The sequence below is a fragment of the Sus scrofa genome, chromosome 13 (assembly GCF_000003025.6).
Source record: "Sus scrofa isolate TJ Tabasco breed Duroc chromosome 13, Sscrofa11.1, whole genome shotgun sequence".
Lineage (NCBI taxonomy): Eukaryota > Metazoa > Chordata > Mammalia > Artiodactyla > Suidae > Sus > Sus scrofa.
Window position 1 is genome coordinate 66,313,882 of NC_010455.5, and position 19,229 is coordinate 66,333,110.

General features: G+C 43.4%; 1 protein-coding gene across 1 annotated transcript; it reads left to right on the top strand.

The window, feature by feature from the left end:
- On the top strand, window positions 1,557-10,760 carry BRK1 (BRICK1, SCAR/WAVE actin nucleating complex subunit). The gene is made up of 3 exons (XM_003132361.5): window positions 1,557-1,834; window positions 9,502-9,584; window positions 9,851-10,760. The coding sequence occupies exons 1-3, from the start codon at window positions 1,633-1,635 to the stop codon at window positions 9,875-9,877; spliced, it is 312 nt and encodes a 103-aa protein (XP_003132409.3). The 5' UTR covers window positions 1,557-1,632; the 3' UTR covers window positions 9,878-10,760.

The following is a 19,229-nucleotide window of genomic DNA, read 5'->3' on the forward strand; positions in this document are numbered from 1 at the left end:
TTCTCTTGAATCAGAGACAAAAGTTTTTATTGTGCAGTTGAGTTTTTTTTAATGAAAGTCTGCAAAGCAAAATTATATGATTAAAAATTGTTAGACAATGGTTCATCATGCTGTACAGTAGAAAAAATGACAGAACTCTGTAAACCAGCTATAATGGAAAAAATATCATTATATAAAATAAAGACAGTTCCCATCGTGGCGCAGTGGTTAACGAATCCGACTAGGAACCATGAGGTTGCGGCTTCGGTTCTTGGCCTCGCTCAGTGGGTTAACAATCCGGTGTTGCTGTGAGCTGTGGTGTAGGTTGCAGACGCCGCTCGGATCCCATGTTGCTGTGGCACTGGCGTAGGCTGGCAGCTACAGCTCGGATTCGACCGCTAGCCTCGTGAACCTCCATATGCCGTGGGAGCGACCCAAGAAATGGCAGAAAGACTAAATAAATAAAGACAAAATATTTTTTAAAATTGTTAAAAAAGAAAAAGAAAAAGGAATTCCCATCGTGGCACATTAGAAACGAATCCGACTAGGAACCATGAAGTTTCGGGTTAGATCCCTGGCCTTGCTCACCGGGTCAAGGATCCATTGTTGCCGTGAGCTGTGGTGTAGGTTTGCAGACGCTGCTTTGATCTGGCATTGCTGTGGCATAGGCTGGCAGCTACAGCTCTGATTAGACCCCCTAGTCTGGAAACCTCCATATGCCAGGGGTGCGGGCTCCCCCACCAAAAAAAAAGAAAAGAAAAAATTTTGTATTTTGTTTTCTTCTTCACTTTAGCATGTGTGTTCTGTTGCCATAATTGACATTTAAATGACCTCATAATATTGCTCTAAGTGACTATACTGATATTTAGCCATTCCCCAACAGTTGAGATTTGTTTTTTTAAATGAATGATGCCTTTAAGAACATTGTGCTCAAAGTGTTTTCTCTTTTCCAATGAGCTCTTCTTTTTTGTCTTTTTTGGGCCGCATCCCAAGGCATGTGGACTTCCCAGGCTAGGGGTCGAATCAAAGCTGTAAGCTGCCAGCCTGGACCACAGCCATCAGATCAAAGACTCTGCAGCTCTATCTAACCCACTGAGCTAGTGCCAGGGATGGAATCCACGTCATGGATACTAGTCATGTTCCTTACGGCTGAGCCACAACGGGAACTCCACCAATGACTTTATTAAATTTCCTTCTGAATAGATCTTGCCAGCTTACAGTATGACCAGCTATTTACTAATTTTCCCATTTCCCTTCAGCCAGCCTCTTCATCTCTAAGTATTATAGTTTAAAAAAATAACCTTTTGTTCATTTGATAAATGCAAGGTGGGCATCATGTGTTGTTAAAAGGCATTTTTGAAATGACTTGTGTTTTCTGTGGTTTAATTGGCATTGCCCAGCTTATTGTGGTCAGAGATCTCAGTTTGGAGCGCCTGAAGTTAGGGTTGATGCGGGCTCACGCGCCCCCTAACGACCAAAACTGCCAGTGACTGAGGGGGGACGGGGGGGGCTCTGAGTGCGTGCGCACTCCATTCTCCAAGCCGGTTTTGCGGCCACCGTTTTCCGGGGTGTGGGAGAAGAGCGAAGACGCTGGCGGGGACTTGACAATGCGCAGGCGCATCACGAAGCCTGTGGATTTGTGGCCAACCGAGCATGGGCGTGGGCTGGCTGCGTCGGCGCACTGGAGGCCTGGAGGGTCGAGGCGCGTGCGCAGTCGCGCTTCCTTCAGCTGCAGCCATGGCAGGCCAAGAGGATCCCGTGCAGCGGGAGATTCACCAGGATTGGGCGAACCGGGAGTACATTGAAGTCATCACCAGCAGCATCAAGAAAATCGCAGACTTTCTCAACTCGTTTGGTCAGCGGGCGAGCAGGGGGAGGCAGGGAGGAGGGGGGCCCGCCTAGGGAGGGCGCTGAGAAGCTTTGACGCGGGTTCTGGGAGCCGTGGGCTCCTGCTGGTGTTTGCTTCCGCCTTCAGGCCGCACTTTTCCCCTCTCGCTCTGACCCCCGGCCTCCACTGATCATTCCCTGTGGGGTTATCCTGCCCCACGCTGAGCTCATCGGCTTCATTGCCTTCCCCCCGCATCCAGTAACAAGTCCGTTCCTTTCCCGGACGTGTCAGACAGCCCCATCCATCGCCTGAATCTTTCCTTCTCTTCAGGCGTCTCCCTTCTTTTGTGCTTCGTTTCAGTCGTCACTTGGTGCTCAGAGAGCGCTGTCCAGAAGCCCTTTAGCGTCGAGCCTGTTAGTCGCCCCTCCTGTCGGTCCTTTCCTGTCTCGGCGTGTGCTGTGCAGAGTGGTAGATGAGAGCGGAGGAGGGCCCACATCGCGTCCGGCCAGGGACATCTCTGCATCGCTAGTATCTAGACCACAGTGGGTGTTGTCTGCTTCTAGCAAAATCTTTCCTTGGCATGACCTGTCCGTGACAGTCTTAAAGTTCCTTCCGCGTTGTTTCCTATCCTTGTGCTACACCCTGCAGCAGAGACTCCTGACTCTTGTTCTCCGAGTGTTACTTTGAAAGAACCGGGCACTGGGTAAACTTTTTATGTCATCACAAGGTGTGGGGATGACATCTAGTGATCTTTTTCCAGTTGTGCTTCTGGCCCACTAATTCAGCAACATTAAGCGATTAAGTAGGGGAAACTGATAAATTTAAAAAGACTTAAAAAGGAATTATTTTCTTGCTAAGAGAAGTCCAAAGGAGTGTATAAAGGTGACAGCAAGAGATTTGTCCAAAAGCATCAGCAAGACAAACTAGATCTGAGTACAAGGCTCTTTCTCAGTCTCTGTGGGGAAGACAGAATAAGAACCATTTCCTACAATTAAGTGATTTCTATTTTGAAGATGAAATAATGACATCAGAGCAAAGCAGAACATTGTTTCTGATTTAATATATTTACATATAGGAATTCCCCTTGTTGCTCGGCAGTAACAAACCTGACTAGTATCCATGAGGACCTGTGTTTGATTCTTGGCCACACTCAGTAATTTAAAGATCTGTGTTGCAGGAGCTGTAGTGTAGGGTGCAGAGGTGGCTGGGATTCTGCATTCCTCTGGCTGTGGTGTAGGCCAGCAGCTACAGCTCCGATTCAACCCCTAGCCTTGGAACTTCCATATGCCTTGGGTTTGGCCCTGAAAAGACAAATATATACATGGTCTTTTACATTTGTATGTAAATACACATTATTTATTTATAATAAGCTTATAAAATATATAAATATATATACTTGCATACAAATGTGTAGGACTATAACCTTTTTAAAAAATGTTTAAAATTCTTATAGCCATACCCATGGCATATGGAAATTTCTGGGCCAGGGATTGAATTCAAGCCACAGCTGCAGCAACAACAGATCTTTTAACCCAGTGCCCTGGGCTGGAGATTGAACCCACACCTCTGCAGTGACCAGAGCCACTACAGTCGGATTCTTAACCCACTGCACCACTGCAGGACCTCTAGAACTATAATCTTGATATGTTTTGGGATGGTGGAGTCCTCATTCAGGGACTGGGGGAAAGGTTGTATTAGTGAGCAGTAAGAATAGTATAAATTATATGCCAGTGATACATATTCATACATATTACTTGCTATAGAAGTTGTGATAGGAATGGTAGTTAAGAAATTATAGATCTCTGGGAGTTCCCATCATGGCTCAGTGGTAATGAACCTGACTAGTATCCATGAGGACTCTCACTGATTCCTGGCCTTGCTCAGTGGTTTAAGGATCTGGCGTTGCAATGAGCTGTGATGTAGGTCTTAGATGCAGCTCGGGTCCCTTGTTGCTGTGGTATAGGCCGGCAGCTGAAGCTCTGATTCAGCCCTTAGCCTTCCATATGCCATGGGAGCAGCCTTAAAAATACAAAAAAAAAAAAAGAAAGAAAGGAAATTATAGATCCCTGGAAGTTCCTGTGTGGTGCAGCAGGTTAAAGAGGCACAAGCCACAACTGTGACACAGGCTGCAACTGTGGCACAGTTCAGTCCTTGGTCTGGGAACTTCCACATGCCGAGGGTGTAGCAAAAAAAAAAGCAGCAGCAGAAAAAGAAGAAATAGAAATTAGTATCCATGAGGATTCAGGTTCGCCCTTGCTGTGGGCTGTGGTGTAAGTCACAGACTCGGCTCTGATCCCAAGTTGCTGTGGCTGTGGTGTAGGCTGGCAGTTACAGGTCCATTTTGACCTGGAACTTCCATATGCCATGAGTACAGCCCTAAAAAGCAAAATAAATAAATAAGTTCCTGGGCCAGGGATTAAACCTCAACAGTGACAACCTTTACCTGTTGAGCCATGGACCTCCCTCAAGTTTTTTCTGTCTTTTTTTTTCTTTTTTTTTTTTTAGCGCTGCCATATGGAAGTTCCTAGGGGTCGAATTGGAGCTGCATCCACCAGCCTGTGCCACAGCCACAGCAACACGGGATTCGAGCTGTGTCTGCAACCTACACCACAGCTCATGGCAACGCTAGATCCTTAACCCACTGAGCCAGGGCTCAAACCTGTGTTCTCATGGATGCTAGTTGGGTTCGTTAACCACTGAGCCGTGATAGAACTTCCCCTGAAGTTATTTTTTAAAGTTCATTGTAAACTCTTTCAATGTTCTGATAATTGTCCCTCCTACTTTCTTAGAGAGCTAAACTATTATTGAGGATTCTTTACTCATAACATTCTGTCAGAGAAAAGGCCACATAGGAGCAAGCAAAATATTCCATGCTCAGGGAAGGATGGAGTGCTGACAGGATCACAGTTTTGAGACTTTGTCCTTTTCTGTAGAGGCATGGAAAGCAGTTGGACAAATAACTGACATGGAGAGTTTTTTCTTTTAAAAGCAGAATTAAAAGACTTCATTTATCTGGTAGGAGTTAATATTGGATATGTAGAAAGAATATCCAAGCAAAGTATTAAGAATGTCAGTTCAGTAAATAAAGAACCTAAAAAAAACCCAGTTAAACTGGGACTGTTTTTCAAAATTTAAGTCATCTAGCATCCCAGTCCCCCTAGTTTGCATGCAGATAATGTAATAACTTCATTTTTGAGCACTGAATCATGTTAATAAGCATATAATAAACATATGTTTATCTCTGGCACAAAACTTCTTGACGTATCACTAAATTTATAGTGAGTCTTGGAACTAACTGAAAATTTTGAGTTTGAGCTTAGGCTTTGTGGAGGAGAAATGTGTCTTTTCCTGCTTTATAAGTAAGGAAATAGCTGCTGTGAGATTTTGTATCTGTGTGTCACATTTTATTATTAGATAGAGAATGCTTTTCTTTTTTTGAAATTTCCAACAAGTTCTAGACCAACAAGCCTGGAAATAAACACACAGGAGTCCAATCTTCAGGAGCTGGAAGGAATGGTTTCCCTCAGTTTAGGCCAGTTTAGTGGCCTATCCTTTAAAGTGAGGATAATGGCCTAGCATTTGGAGTAATTAGTAGGTAGTTTGTGAAGATCTTAGGAAGTAAATTTAATCCTTTTAACGAAAAAAACATTAATTACAAGTAAGAACAATTAGCAAAATTTAAAGTTAAAGCAATTTGACTTAGCAGTTCAGTATACCTGAGGCAAGTTCCTGAAGATTGACAGTATAACGAAACAAAGACCACCAGGCTGAGAAACTGGATAAATCATAAGGACAGACTTGAGTCTGTCGTCTTGGACTTGGATGACTCAGGATGAGTGAGTGGGATTTATTTTCCCATTCTAAGCCCTGAGTATGACTCAGTTCTGCTGTGTACCTGGGAGGCTTGTGTTGTGTTTATCATGTGATTTGGTGGTACAAAGAGTTTGTTGGCGTTTATTTTGAGGGGGCATCTGTAGCACTTTAAACATACAATTCTCACCCTAACCACAGTCTTCGTAGGCCTTGTGCTCTGGAGAGGGAACTCTTTTTCCAGGTTATCGAAAGACTTTCTGAACAGCTTTTACTCTGTGATTCCAACTGGTGAGAATGGAGTTTTGATCTTTTTTTTGGTCATTTTTGCCTTTTCTAGGGCCACTCCCGTGGCATATGGAGGTTCCCAGGCTAGGGGTCAGATCAGAGCTGTAGCCGCCAGCCTACGCCAGAGCCATAGCAACACGGGATCCAAGCCGCATCTGCAACCTATACCACAGCTCATGGCATTGCCGGATCCTTAACCCACTGAGCAAGGCCAGGGATCAAACTTGCAACCTCATGATTCCTAGTCAGATTCGTTAACCACTGAGCCACAATGGGAACTCCAAGTTTTGATCTCTTGTTGGTTTTCCCTTTCAGTGCTAAAGACCTCCTGAACCTAAGGACACACAGATCATGATGCAGCCATGACATCCTGACATTAGGCCTATTCTGTATGTTGAATTGATGAAGATTTTAAAAATACATTATTACAGATGATAGTTTTTTAGTTTTACACCTTTTTCTCTGACTCTAAAGCTAATTGATATGTACAGAGAAATGTAACCAAAAAAAGAGAAGGTGGCTGTTTTTAAATCTAAGTTTTTGTATTTAGCCAGCAAACACAGCATGCCTGTTGTGACTCCAGCTGTGTTGTCAGATGCTGTGAAAAAAGAATAAATAAGAATAAATGGACATAGCCACTCCTAAGAAGTCTAGAATTTTGTTGGAGAAATAAGACCTGCAAAAACTATTTAAGAGAAAGACAGTAGTAGGAGTTCCATTATGGCTCAGTGATTAACAAATCTGACTAGCATCCATGAGGACAAAGGTTCGATCTCTGTGCTCAGAGGGTTAAGGATCTGACGTTGCAGACTTGGCTTGGATCCTGCATATGCCGTGGGTGCAGCCCTAAAAAGCAAAAAAAACGAAAACAAAACAACAACAACAAAAAAAACTGGTGATTTTTATAGGCTAAGGTTCTGTTCTGTGCATTAAGAGTTCAGAGAGGTTGTCTGGTAACTGGCATTTATTATCAGTGATGTATGAAAATGACTGGCATTTTCAGTTAGGTCTGGTGATATACATATCAATGCATTATGGTTTCAAATATGTCCAGCTGCCGAATGCTTTCCCAGTGTTTTACTTGAACCTGTGTTTAATGGGATCTGAAATATGACTGAAGTTTCTAGAGTTCAACATTTTAAATTTTCAAAAATGCTTATTCATGCAGGCCAGTTACATAGTGTTGTTCTTGGATTCTGATTCATCACCATATTGACAGAGTTAGAACGGAACAGCCATCCAAGAAAGAACGCTCCCTCTCACCACCCCACCCCCTCATTTTGGCATGTTTCTTTTTTATGGGAAATGACAGGTTGTCAGTGATAATATTCATGCTCTTACTGAACAGCACACGCGATGTGCCTCCACGCTCCTAAAAACCAGACTGATAGAAGTTAGATCCTATTGGGCAGTCCCAGTGGTGGCAATGTTCCCAGGAAACGGAGGGTGCTGAGGTGCTCCTGCTCAAACTGGACCTGGGAATTAGAAGCAGCAGCGTTAGCAGATTAAACAAGCAAACAAACAAAAAATTAAAAACAAGGGCAAGGAGTTCCTGTTGTGGCTTAGTAGGTTAAGAACCTGATTAGTATCCATAAGGATTTGGGTTCGATCCCTGGTCTTGTCGAGTGGATTAAGGATCCAGTGTTGCCGTGAGCTGTGGTGTAGGTTGCAGGTGCAGCTTGGATTCCAAGTTGCTATAGCTGTGGTGTAGGCTGGTAGCTATAGCTCTGATTTGACCCCTAACCTGGGAACTTCCATATGCCGCAGGTGTGGCCCTAAAAAGACAAAAACAAAAAAACAAACCAAGAGTGAACAATGTCCCAGAATAAGCAGATCTTTAGAGAAGGGGGAGAATTATATCCATCTGGCAAAGACCTCTCAGAGATCTAGTCTGAACTGAGCCTTAAAAGGGAATGGTTGGACAAACGAGATGAGTAAGATTTGGACTTGGATGAAATGAAAGTTGAGGCAAGATCAGGGTGCGGAAGATTTGTTAAAATGGGAGCTGAAGCACTTTGGCATAATATCCAGGAAGAGATGAAAAAGGTTGTGAGCTAAGTGTTAGATCACGAAGTAGGAGTGTCAGGGAGACGGATATTTTAAACTCAGAAGTGAGGATTATTATTATTATTATTATTATTATTTGGCCACCCCGCAGCATCTGGAGCTCCTGGGCCAGGGATCAGATCCGAACCTCAGCCTCGAACTAAGCTGCTGCTGTGGCAATGCCAAATCCTTAACCCACTTTGCTGAGCCAGGGATCGAACTGGAATCCCAGAGCTCCCAAGATGCTGCTGATCCGGTTTTGCCACACCGGGAGCTCCAGAAGTGCGGATTATTGAGAGGTGACTGAACAACAGTGTTGTAGGAGGGTGTAAATAATCAGCATGCCTGGAAACCTTTTTCTCCCAGATGTTGAGAACAGTTGGAGGAAGATTAGTCAGGTGATTTCTGTTAGAGTAGTTTGCAGAAGAAAAAGTATTTTAGGGGACATCTAGATTTCCTTTTGGGTGAGGTGGTAAAAGAGGTTGGAAAAGGTAGAGGAAGAGAAGGAATTTTTTGCAGATGGAAGGTGAGCTGCACAGGGTGTTCGATGTTCTCCAAGTTTCCTCTGCTTCTTAAAGGGCTATGCAGGTACTGATGAAACATCAGGTGCCCTCCTGGAAAAGCCGTCATGATGCAGCTTCCACGAGCTCAGAAACACCACATGTTCCCTCTTCCTCAGGGTCTGCTGCTTCCTTGGCCTCTGCTTTTCTTCCCTATTGAGATTATTTTCCTCTTATCATTTCCCCTTTCTTGAAGCTCTTGATTTGCCTATTACCAAATGGCCATCTCTACAGCCTTGGCGTATTAGTTTTCTATTTTCTGTTGCTGCCATAACAAATTATCACAAATGTAGTGGCTTAAACCTCATAAACATATTATCTTAGAGTTGTGTAGATTAGAACCCAACCCTGGTATCAGCAGGGCTGCCTTCCTTCCTGGAGGCTCTAGGAAAGAAGCTGTTTCCTTGCTTTTAGGTCATTGGCAGAATTCAGTTTCCTGCAGCTGCAGGACTGAGATCCCTGTTTCCTTGCTGTCTGTCAGCTAAGGGCCATGCTCATATTAAAAGGTCACTTGTATCCCTTGGTTCATGGCCACTTCTCTCCATCATCAAAGCCAACAATGGCAGGTTGAGTTTCTCTCACACTTCGAATCTCTTCTCATTCTTCTGCTTTACTTCAGCCTTTTCTGTCTACCTTTGTGGACTTGTGATTAGATGGGGGCCATCTGGATAATCCAGGACTTTAAGATCCTTAACCTCAATCATATTTGCAAAGTCCGTTTGCTTTTACAAGTCCTGGGGGTTAGGGAGTGGACTTCTTGCTGTGGGGGGAAGTGTTATTCTCCGCCTACTGCATAGCAAGTTAAACAGATCCTCTCTAAGCAGCTGTACTCCTAAGATACTTCTCACCTTATCCTCCCACTCCTGTACTTTGCCCACTCACTCCCATTTGTGCTCTGCATGATACATCATTCCTCCTCTTCATCTTAGGGGCTGTGTGTGTCTGTCTCTGGAATAACATTAATCCTGAACGCCAGTCTTCTTTTACCAGATATGTCTTGTCGTTCAAGACTCGCAACACTAAACGAGAAATTGACAGCTCTTGAACGGAGAATAGAGTACATTGAAGCAAGGGTGAGTATGATGGGCGAAGGTCTTCCTCTTGAGACAGGAGTGGCTGTGCAGGAGGGCGTGCATATTTCCACTTGTTGCTGAAAAAAGTTGGAAGCAGAAACAGGTTTAGAGAAGTTAAGTACCTTGCTTGGGTTTAAGCCAGCTTTCTGGGACTCAGAAGCTGTCGTCTTTTCTACCACTTCCAACTAGCTAGGGTATAAAATAAGATTTTTTTAGACCCCTCTAATCCTTTTGAATTTGTCTAATTGTCAGTTTTCCTTTGACAGGTGACAAAAGGTGAGACTCTCACCTAGAACTGTGCCATGCTGCTGCTGGGAAGTTGCTTTTACAGAACATGGGCCCACGTGGGAAAGGCCCCAGCAGCCTTCAGCTCCTTCCTCTCTCCTTAAAGAACAACAGGGCTTATTCTTGTTTTTCTTTTTTTTTCAAAAATGTGGCCTTTGGGCTCTGTGATGTACACCCAGGAATGTGATGAGGCAGGTGGGGAGGAGTCCAGGGAAACTCTTGGAAACAACATTAAGCATTTTACCTTTTCAGTAACACTTTGTAGAACTCCTTGTCAACAAATTTGAGGCTCTAAGAGCCAAAAGCCTGGGACTCTGTCAAGGTCCTCCCCATCTCTCTCTCTCTCTCTTAGCCTTTCCTTACAGCTCTCATTGCCTCTGCACTGATCCTATACACAGTCTTTGTCTCCTCCCCACCTTTGGTCGGGGTGGGAAGCAGTCCTGGCCAAGACATTCCTACCCTGGCGAGGTGGCCGCCAGAGAATGTTGTTGCCAACCCACCAGTTTCTTGTCCATTTGGGGAGGCCAAGGCCTCCCACTTGGCTTGAAAAGGGACATTTTCAGAATTTTCTTTCTGTCACTTGGGGTGTCTTTGCCTCTCATATTTCCCTAATAAACTCCTCAACTTTATCTGACTGCTGTGATTGTGGTGGGGAGAGGAGCTAGAGATGGGGCTCACCTCGTCCACAGAAATCTGATGTGTGGGATTCTTACTCCACTGTAAAACTTCTAGATGTAGCTATTTGATCAAAGCCTAGGTGGCTTGCCAGCTGGAGCCCCCTTATTTGGACTTCGGAGCTGACTAATTTGTTTGGTCATTCATCAGACGTTTGCCAAGTACTTACTATGTAGGCACTTTAAATTCCAATAAAAGATACAGTGTTGAATCAGGCATGATGCTTACAGTCTATTGAAATAACAGCATCCACACGGTTTAATTGCAATCCAGGGTAGACTGTTAGTTTTAAAAGGTACAAGATATGGAGTTCCCGTTTGGCACAGTGGAAACGAATCTGTCTAGGAACCATAAGGTTGTGGGTTCTATCCCTGACCTCGCTTAGTGGGTTAAGCATCTGGCATTGCTGTGAGCTGTGGTGTAGGTTGCAGATGAGGATTGGATCCAGTGGCTGTGGCTGGCAGCTGTAACTCCGATTCAACCCCTATATGGGAACCTCCATATGCTGAGTGTTTGGCCCTACAGAGGAAAAAAAAAACACAAGGAAAATGTCTACTTTTTTTTTTTTTTTTTTTTTTTTTTTTTTTTTTTTTTTTTTGCTTTTTAGGGCCGCACCCCTGGCATATGGAAGTTCCCAGGCTAGGGGTTGAATCAGAGCTGCATGAAGCTGCTGGCCTACACCACAGCCACAGCAATGTGCTATCTGAGCCATTTGTGCAACCTACAACACAGCTCCTGGCAGCACTGGATCCTTAACCTACTGAGCGAGGCCAGGGATTGAACCTGAATCCTCATGGATACTAGTTGGATTTGTTACCGATTAGCCATAATGGGAACTCCTAAATGTCTCCTTTTTTTTGAAAAGCAAATTGTGAGCTCCTGCTATGATGCAGTGGATTAAGGATCTAGTGCTCCTGCAGCTGGGGTTTAGATATGATCCCTGGCCCAGGATCTCCCATATGCTGCAGGTATGGCTGAAAAAAAAATTATTTAAACAGAAGAGTCTAAAATTTCATTCTAGCCTGAAAGCTTTCTGTAAACTTGTGCCAGCCTATTCCTAAAAGCTTAACCCCTATTTAGAATTTCCATTTTAGTTGCATAAAAGTCATTAATCCCTGTTCAAATCATATTTGCCATTCAGGGTCTAGTTTAAGCCAAATCTCCTCCGGAAAATTCTGGCTTCACTTTTTCATTCATTGTTTCCCTGTTCCTTTTCTCAGTCCCTCCCATCTTGCCATGCTTATGCTACACTTCAGCCCTGGGTTTGAACTTGTTCTCTGATTTCCTGCCTGTGCCCTACAACATGCATGAGCACCTTTTCTTGTGTTGCTCAGCTGGGTAGCTTGCAGAAGGTGGGTAATTGTTAAATAGCAGTCGAACTGACTTGGTGAGCTTAACTGCTTTGTACTGTCAAGTCTTTTTAGATCTGTGCTTACACCTTTGGAAGGCCCCTTTTTTTTTTTTTGTTGCTTTGTCTTTTGAGGGCCGTACCCACAGCATATGGAGGTTCCCAGGCTAGGGGTCTAATCGGAGCTGTTGCTGCCGGCCTACACCACAGCCACAGCCACGCCAGATCCGAGCCGCGTCTGCAACCTACACCACAGCTCATGGCAATGCTGGATCCTTGACCCACTGAGCGAGGCCAGGGATTGAACCTGCAACCTCATGGTACCTAGTCGGATTCGTTTCCGATGCGTCACAACAGGAACTCCTGGAAGACCATTTTAGGTAGTAGCTTAATTTAAAAATGTGATCTTACAATGGAGACAAAACTGACATCCTTACATTAGTAAGTGCTGTTTTTGAACATTGAGCTCATCTAAGGTGCTTTTAACCATTGCTTGAATTGATTATTCTTCCAGAATAAAGAAACAGGTACTTATGAAGTTCCAGTTTTAGATTATCTGATGCTTTGCAGTCAGTTTAATGATGCTTATATGCAAGGACCATAATGAGATAATAATAGAGGCAGAAGTGAGTGTGATCTGTAGAAGCAGGAAAAGCTTAGATGATGTGCAAATGATAAACTTTTATGGTTCATCATAGCTCAGTGGAAATGAATCTGACTAGTATCCATGAGGACGCAGGTCCGATCCCTGACCTAGCTCAGTGGGTTAAAGATCTGGCATTGCTGTGGCTGTGGTATAGCCTGGGAACCTCCACATGCTGTGGGTGTGGCCCTAAAAAGAAAAAAATTATAATCCTATAGATACTGTTAACTTATTGATATCAGAGTAATATTTCTAAAAAAGTTGGTGCCCTAACTAATATGTTCCTAGTGTGAACTGCTGGTTGTCAAGAGCAACTGGTGTGGGAACCACCGAGCCCAGCCTCCTCTAGTAGAGGTGACGCCCCCATCTTACCTGGTGCTTTGAGGTGTCAGAGTGCTTTGCTGTGTAATCACACCCTTTATAAAGAGAGCCCTGGCTCACTCAGGAGTATGTGAATAGTATTGTCTATATTGAGTGTTACTGTGTCCTAGTTGTGCTAAGTGCTTTGTATACTGTAAAATTTCACTTACTCCTCAAGCCCTAAGAAGTAGGCATTTTTAATCTCCAGGTAATTCTTTAAAGTGGTTCAGATTTGTCCAAAGTCCTACAAAGTAAGTGAAGGTGCTGGGATTTGTACCTGGGCTTGCTGACTCAGACTGCCCTAACTGCTCCTCTTCCAAATGTGGTATAACTAGACCTAACACTTACTTTCTCTCCTAGTTCAGTGCTATTAGATAATTTTCAAGCTATTACATACCTGTGTTAGTTTTAGCTGCCTCTTCACCATCCTTTCTTTGGCAAGGAAGGCTTCTTGGGGTTTCCTTGTTGGTCTGGCAGACACCATTTGCACTGATGTCTGTGTCATCCAGTCTCACTTCTTTCAGCTCCCTTTCTCTGGAAACTTTATTGTGTGTAGTATTTTCGGGAAGTCTTGCCTAGGGAATTTAATCAATTCTGGCCCTTCCCCTAGCTATCTCTGGGTTAGAAATGCTTCTGCAGCCTAAAGAAGCAAACACATCCCTTTTCTGAAGGACCTTAGGTGGTCAGGCTCCAGAAACTGGGATTTTATTCTCAAGTCATACACCTCTTGGCTCACAGGTCATTTTGGTCCATAAACAGTGTTATGCTAAGCCACCATTTATTTTGTCCCCAATGTGTCACTTCAGTGTATGTAGTTAGATATTCTCTTTATTGATGTCACTGAGGATGATAGTTATATTTTATTTTACTTTATTATTATTATTTTTTTTTGTCTTTTTGCCATTTCTTGGGCCGCTCCTGCGGCATATGGAGGTTCCCAGGCTAGAGGTCCAATCGGAGCTGTAGCCACCAGCCTACGCCAGAGCCACAGCAACGCGGGATCCGAGCCGCGTCTGCAACCTACACCACAGCTCAGGGCAACGCCAGATCCTTTAACCCACTGAGCAAGGGCAGGGACCGAACCCGCAACCTCATGGTTCTTAGTCGGATTCGTTAACCACTGCACCACGACGGGAACTCCATATTTTACATTTTAATTTGTGTTTATTGTTCAGTTTTTTAAAAGAACACAATGGTTTATCCTTTTATACAGAACTAAGATGTTCACAGGTTAGCTGTTTTGACTTGAACCATAGATAGACTAGTGAGTTTCAGGGAGGTTAAATACTATACTTAGCTTTTCTGAATCCAAGTTATTCTCAGTCATCGCACCATAATGAATAAAAATTGTCCTGGATAAAATAACTCTTGAAACTCAACAATAGGAAAATAGGCTAATACAGAAATGGACGTAAGATTTGAACTGACACTTCAAAGACAAAAGGATGACAAACAAGCTCATGAAAAGTTGTTCATTGTTGGTCACTGGGAAAAGACAAATTAAAACCTCACCAAGATACCACCCTACGATCAATTACAATGGCTAAAGTTTTTCAAGAAGAATAATGATAATACTAAGTGCAGACAAGGATGTCTGCACTTGAAGACTCAGACATTGCTGGCAGGAATGTAAAACGATATAGCCACTCTGATAAGACAGTTGAGCGATTTCTCATGAAATTAAACATGCACTTACTGTATGTTTCAGCACTCTTGTCTCTAGATGACTCTCACCTGAGAGAAATGAAAACATGGTCACACACAAGAACCGTAAGAAGGTGTTTATAGGAGCTTTATTCATGAGTGCTCATTGTCCCTCAGCTGGTGAGTGAGTGATGGTGGCATAGCACTTGGCAATGGAAATTAATAAACTCTTGGTACATCCTGCAGCATGGATGAGTCTCAAATGCACTGTGCTAAGTGAAAAGCCAAATCACAAGCCTACATACTGTATGATCCCATTATATGAAATCTGGAAAAGGCAAACAAAGGACCAAGGCTTAAGTCTGGGGTAGGGTTTGATCACACTTTTTTTTTTTTTTTTTGTCTGTCTTTTCAGGTCCGCACCCATGGCATATGGAGGTTCCCAGGCTAGGGGTTTAATTGGAGCTGTAGCTGCCAACCTACACACCAGCCTCAGCAATGTCAGATCCTTAACCCCCTGAGCGAGGCCAGGGATTGAATCTGAAACCTCATGGTTCCTAGTCAGATTCGTTTCCACTGAGCCAGGACAGGAACTGCTGATCACACTCTTTAATCTCTTTTTGTAGAGGGTGGAGGGATGATGGGATGTTCTGTGCTTTGCTTGTGGTGATGGTTTCCTGGTTCTATGCATTTTATCAATTCTATATGCCAAAAAGGGTCAACTCTATGGAAATTTAGAATTAGGAAAAAAGGCATTAAGCTTGTGATAGTTACTGCTTTTGAGCAGGAAGGAGGGGAGTAGGATCAGGGTAGAAGTTAAAAGAGTTCCCATGTGGCGCTGCGGAAACTAATCCAACTAGGAACCATGAGGTTGTGGGTTTGATCCCTGGCCTCACTCAGTGGCTTAAGGATCCAGCATTGCTGTGAGCTGTGGTGTAGGTTGCAGACGTGGCTCAGATCCCAAGTTGCTGTGGCTGTGGCGTAGGCGGGCAGCAACAGCTCTGATTAGACCCCTAGCCTGGGAACCTCCATATGCCCCGGGTGCAACCCTAAAAAGACAAAAATAATAATAGTAATTAATAAAAGAGGATTTTAGCCTCATTTATGTTGTCTTAAATTTAAAAGGTAGCTATGACAGTGTATAGTTAATTATATGGTGAGATTATCAGTTTTTGCTTTTTTGTACTTGTATTTTTAATTGGTAAAAATATAAAGTAAAATATATTCCAAAAGGAAATTTTGACAGAAAAATAGAAGGGGGAAAAAATCACCAGTTTTAAAATGTTTGGGTGCATTTTCTATTTCTCTACTTTGGTTTTGCCTAGTGGAAAGTGTACTGTAAGGACAACATAGCCTGTAGCTTTACTTTCACTTTGATTATCCTAAAAATGTTTACCTTCTGAAAGTAACTTTGTAAGCATTTGCAGTGATATAATAGCAATGTTAAGGTCTGCATTTATGTCAGCTTTTATTTTAGGGATGTAGGCATCTCTGTCACGTTAAACTGGTATGTTTCACAGCACTATCTTGGGAGTACAAATGAGGGTATGTTTGCATGAATCCAGAACATTTTGATGGCTTTGATTAAGAGGAAGTCCTGTCTTTCTCAAGTTTTATTCCACAAATGTTTCTATTACCTGGTAGTCTGTGTCACTGCTGGTCATTTAATTCTGCTGCAGGCCGCCAGGATCTGCCATCTCTGTTTACCGCTCTGTCAAGGAGAGCCCAGAGCAGGATAAGCTGGACTCAGGGTGCCAGTTTCTTTGTTGATGTGTCAGACTCCTTAGATTCACTCATACTGTCATTTTCTCGAAGGCACCAGATGATGAGCCTCCAATGCCACACTCTCCTCTGACCAACCCTTCATACCCTTATAAACCCCTCAGCTTCCTTAGCTGGAGAGATACTGACAAGGCTTTAATGCATGAGGCATGCTTAGAATAGTGCCTAGCATTTGATAGATTTATTCTTTTTCCTTGAAGTTCATCTTTGACTAGAATGAAACCTTCTGAACTCATTTCTGAGCTTCTCCAAGTGGAGTCTATTTCACGCCATTAAAATCTAATTACACGGACTTGTGTACCACCTACCTTCAGCTTTACCTACCACAGCAGGTCTATCCTTTGTTGCACTAGTCATAACTGCAACTTTGTTTTTATTCATGTGATGATTTACCCTCATTGAAATGCTGTGGAGGAAGGGACCATGACTTATCTGCAATATTCTCAACACTTGGCACAGTACTGGCTCCTCATTGGCGCTCAGATATTCACAGAATGAAGGAGAAATGAGTGTTGAAGCTTTGTTTGTTTTGATCTTCCAGAAATAGCTTCTCGAAATTTCACCATAGTGCCCTGCACATAGTAGGTCTGATTATTTTTTCTTCACCAGATATCCATGGCTCATAATTGATTTAAGTCAATTATATGTCAATAAAATCTGGAGGGAGGATTGATTTAGTTGTTTTCATTATAAAGGTAATAAAACTACATTCTAGAAAATGCCAAAAGGAACAAAAACGGGTGGGTAGGGCAATAATGACACATTTTACACATCATCACGCTACATGTACAATTTGATAGCTCTTTCCCCCTTTTATTTCATTTTCCCTGAATAAGCTTTCCTTCATTTTTAACTTTTTTAACTTTCTTTTTTTTGCCATGGCATGAAGATGTTCCTGGGCCAGGGACCGAACTTGAGCCACAGCAGTGACAACACTGGATCCTTAACCCACTGAGCCATCAGGGAACTGCAAGCTTTCCTTCATTTTAATGGCATTGCCATTCTCCAAGATAGTGGAGAAGAGTTTGCTTCAGCCTTTCATATGAGGCAATCTAAGAAACTGAAAATGAGGTTGCTCAGATGAGTGAAAATCATAATTTAAAAAAAATATATATATATATTTTAGGGCTGTACTGGTGGCATAGAGTTTCCTAGGCTAGGCGTTGATTCAGTGCCGTAGCCGCCGGCCTACACCACAGCCACAGCAACTTGGGATCTGAGCTGTGTCTGTGACCTACACCACAGCTCACGGCAACACCGGATCCTTAACCCACTGAGTGAGGCCAGGGATTGAATCCCCATCCTCATGGTTCCTAGTTGGATTGTTTCTGCTACGCCATGATGGGAACTCCTCCAAATTTTTTTTAAATTTTATGGCTACACCTGCAACATGTGGATGTTTCCAAACCAGAGATTGATTTTGAGCTGCTGCTGCAACCTCTGCCACACCTGTGGCAGCCCCAGATACTTTAACCCACTGCACCAGGCTGGGGATCGGAACCCACACCTCCACAGCAACCTGAGCTGTTGCAGTTGGATTCTTAACCCACTGTGCCACAGTGGGAACTCCAAGAATTGTATTTCTAAACTCCTTTACTTGTGGATTTGATTGAGAACAGCTGCCCAGGGGTGTAGCCAAAAACAAACAAAAAAGCCTAACTGTTCCATTCTGCCTGCTATTTCTTTTTTCTTTTCTTTTCTTTCTTCTTCTTCTTTTTTCTTTTTCTTTTTGTTTGTTTGTTTTTTAGAGCTGCACTTGAGGTATATGGAAGTTCCCAGGCTAGGGTCGAATTGGAGCTGTAGGTGCTGGCCTACACCACAGCCATAGCAACTCAGGATCTGAGCTGCACCTTAGACTTCCACCACAGCTAATAGCAACACTAGATCCTTAACCCACTGATTGAGGCCAGGCATCAAACCCGCATCCTCATGGATACTACTCAGATTAGTTTCTGCTGAGCCACAATGGGAACTCCCCCTGATATTTCTTTTAAATGTTAGGTCTGTGGGCTCTGTTAGGTATAGTGCTGGTCTATGGTCATAAATATGTGTCCCTTCTTGGCTTGGGCCATCAGGTGGGTTTTCAGTAAGTGGTAGGCCTGTAAGAGTCCTGGGCTTGGAGGCAGTGAGTATAAAATCAATGAGAAACAGATTTCCTGCTGTGGCCCAGCGGGTTTCAAACCTGACTAGTATCCATGAGGATATGGGTTCAATCCCTGGCCTCACTCATTGGGTTAAGGATCTGGCGTTACCATGAGCCGTGGTGTAGGTCGTAGACACGGCTCGAATCTGGCATTGCTCTGGATGTGGTGTAGGCCTCAGCTACAGCTCCGAATCAACCCCTAGCCTGGGAACTTCCATATGACACAGGTGTGGCTCTAAAAAGAAAAAAAAAAATCAATGAGAAACAAACTGGGTTGGGGAATCAGTGCCTACTGTGGGGTCTGCCCAGTCTCCTCATGGGCCTTGGCCCTGATCTGACACACAGGCTGGGTATTTGTACGATGGGAATTGGGAAGGCAAAACTCAGTTTTTATTCAAAGTACATCTCAGCCATTAACCCCTCTGGGGAAGATCTACCTAATTCTTTTCAGCTCAGCTAGTCACCTTCCACCTGTTCTTTTATAGCTATTAATAAAACATGTTCTACATCTATACTTCAATAAAAAAATTAAAAACAATCTACATGTCCTATACTTTCCCAGGAGCCCAGCAGATTTTGAGGGTAGAGACAGTACTTTACTCCTCTTTATGAATAGTAACTGCCACTTTTTGCTGCTTGCTTTGGGCTAGGCATTGAATACTTCCACTTAGTTCATACTTATAGGACATAGGTACTTCTTAAAAATGCCAATTTCAAATATGAATAATTAAAGTCTCAGAGAATTAAGGAGTTTTGCCCAAGATT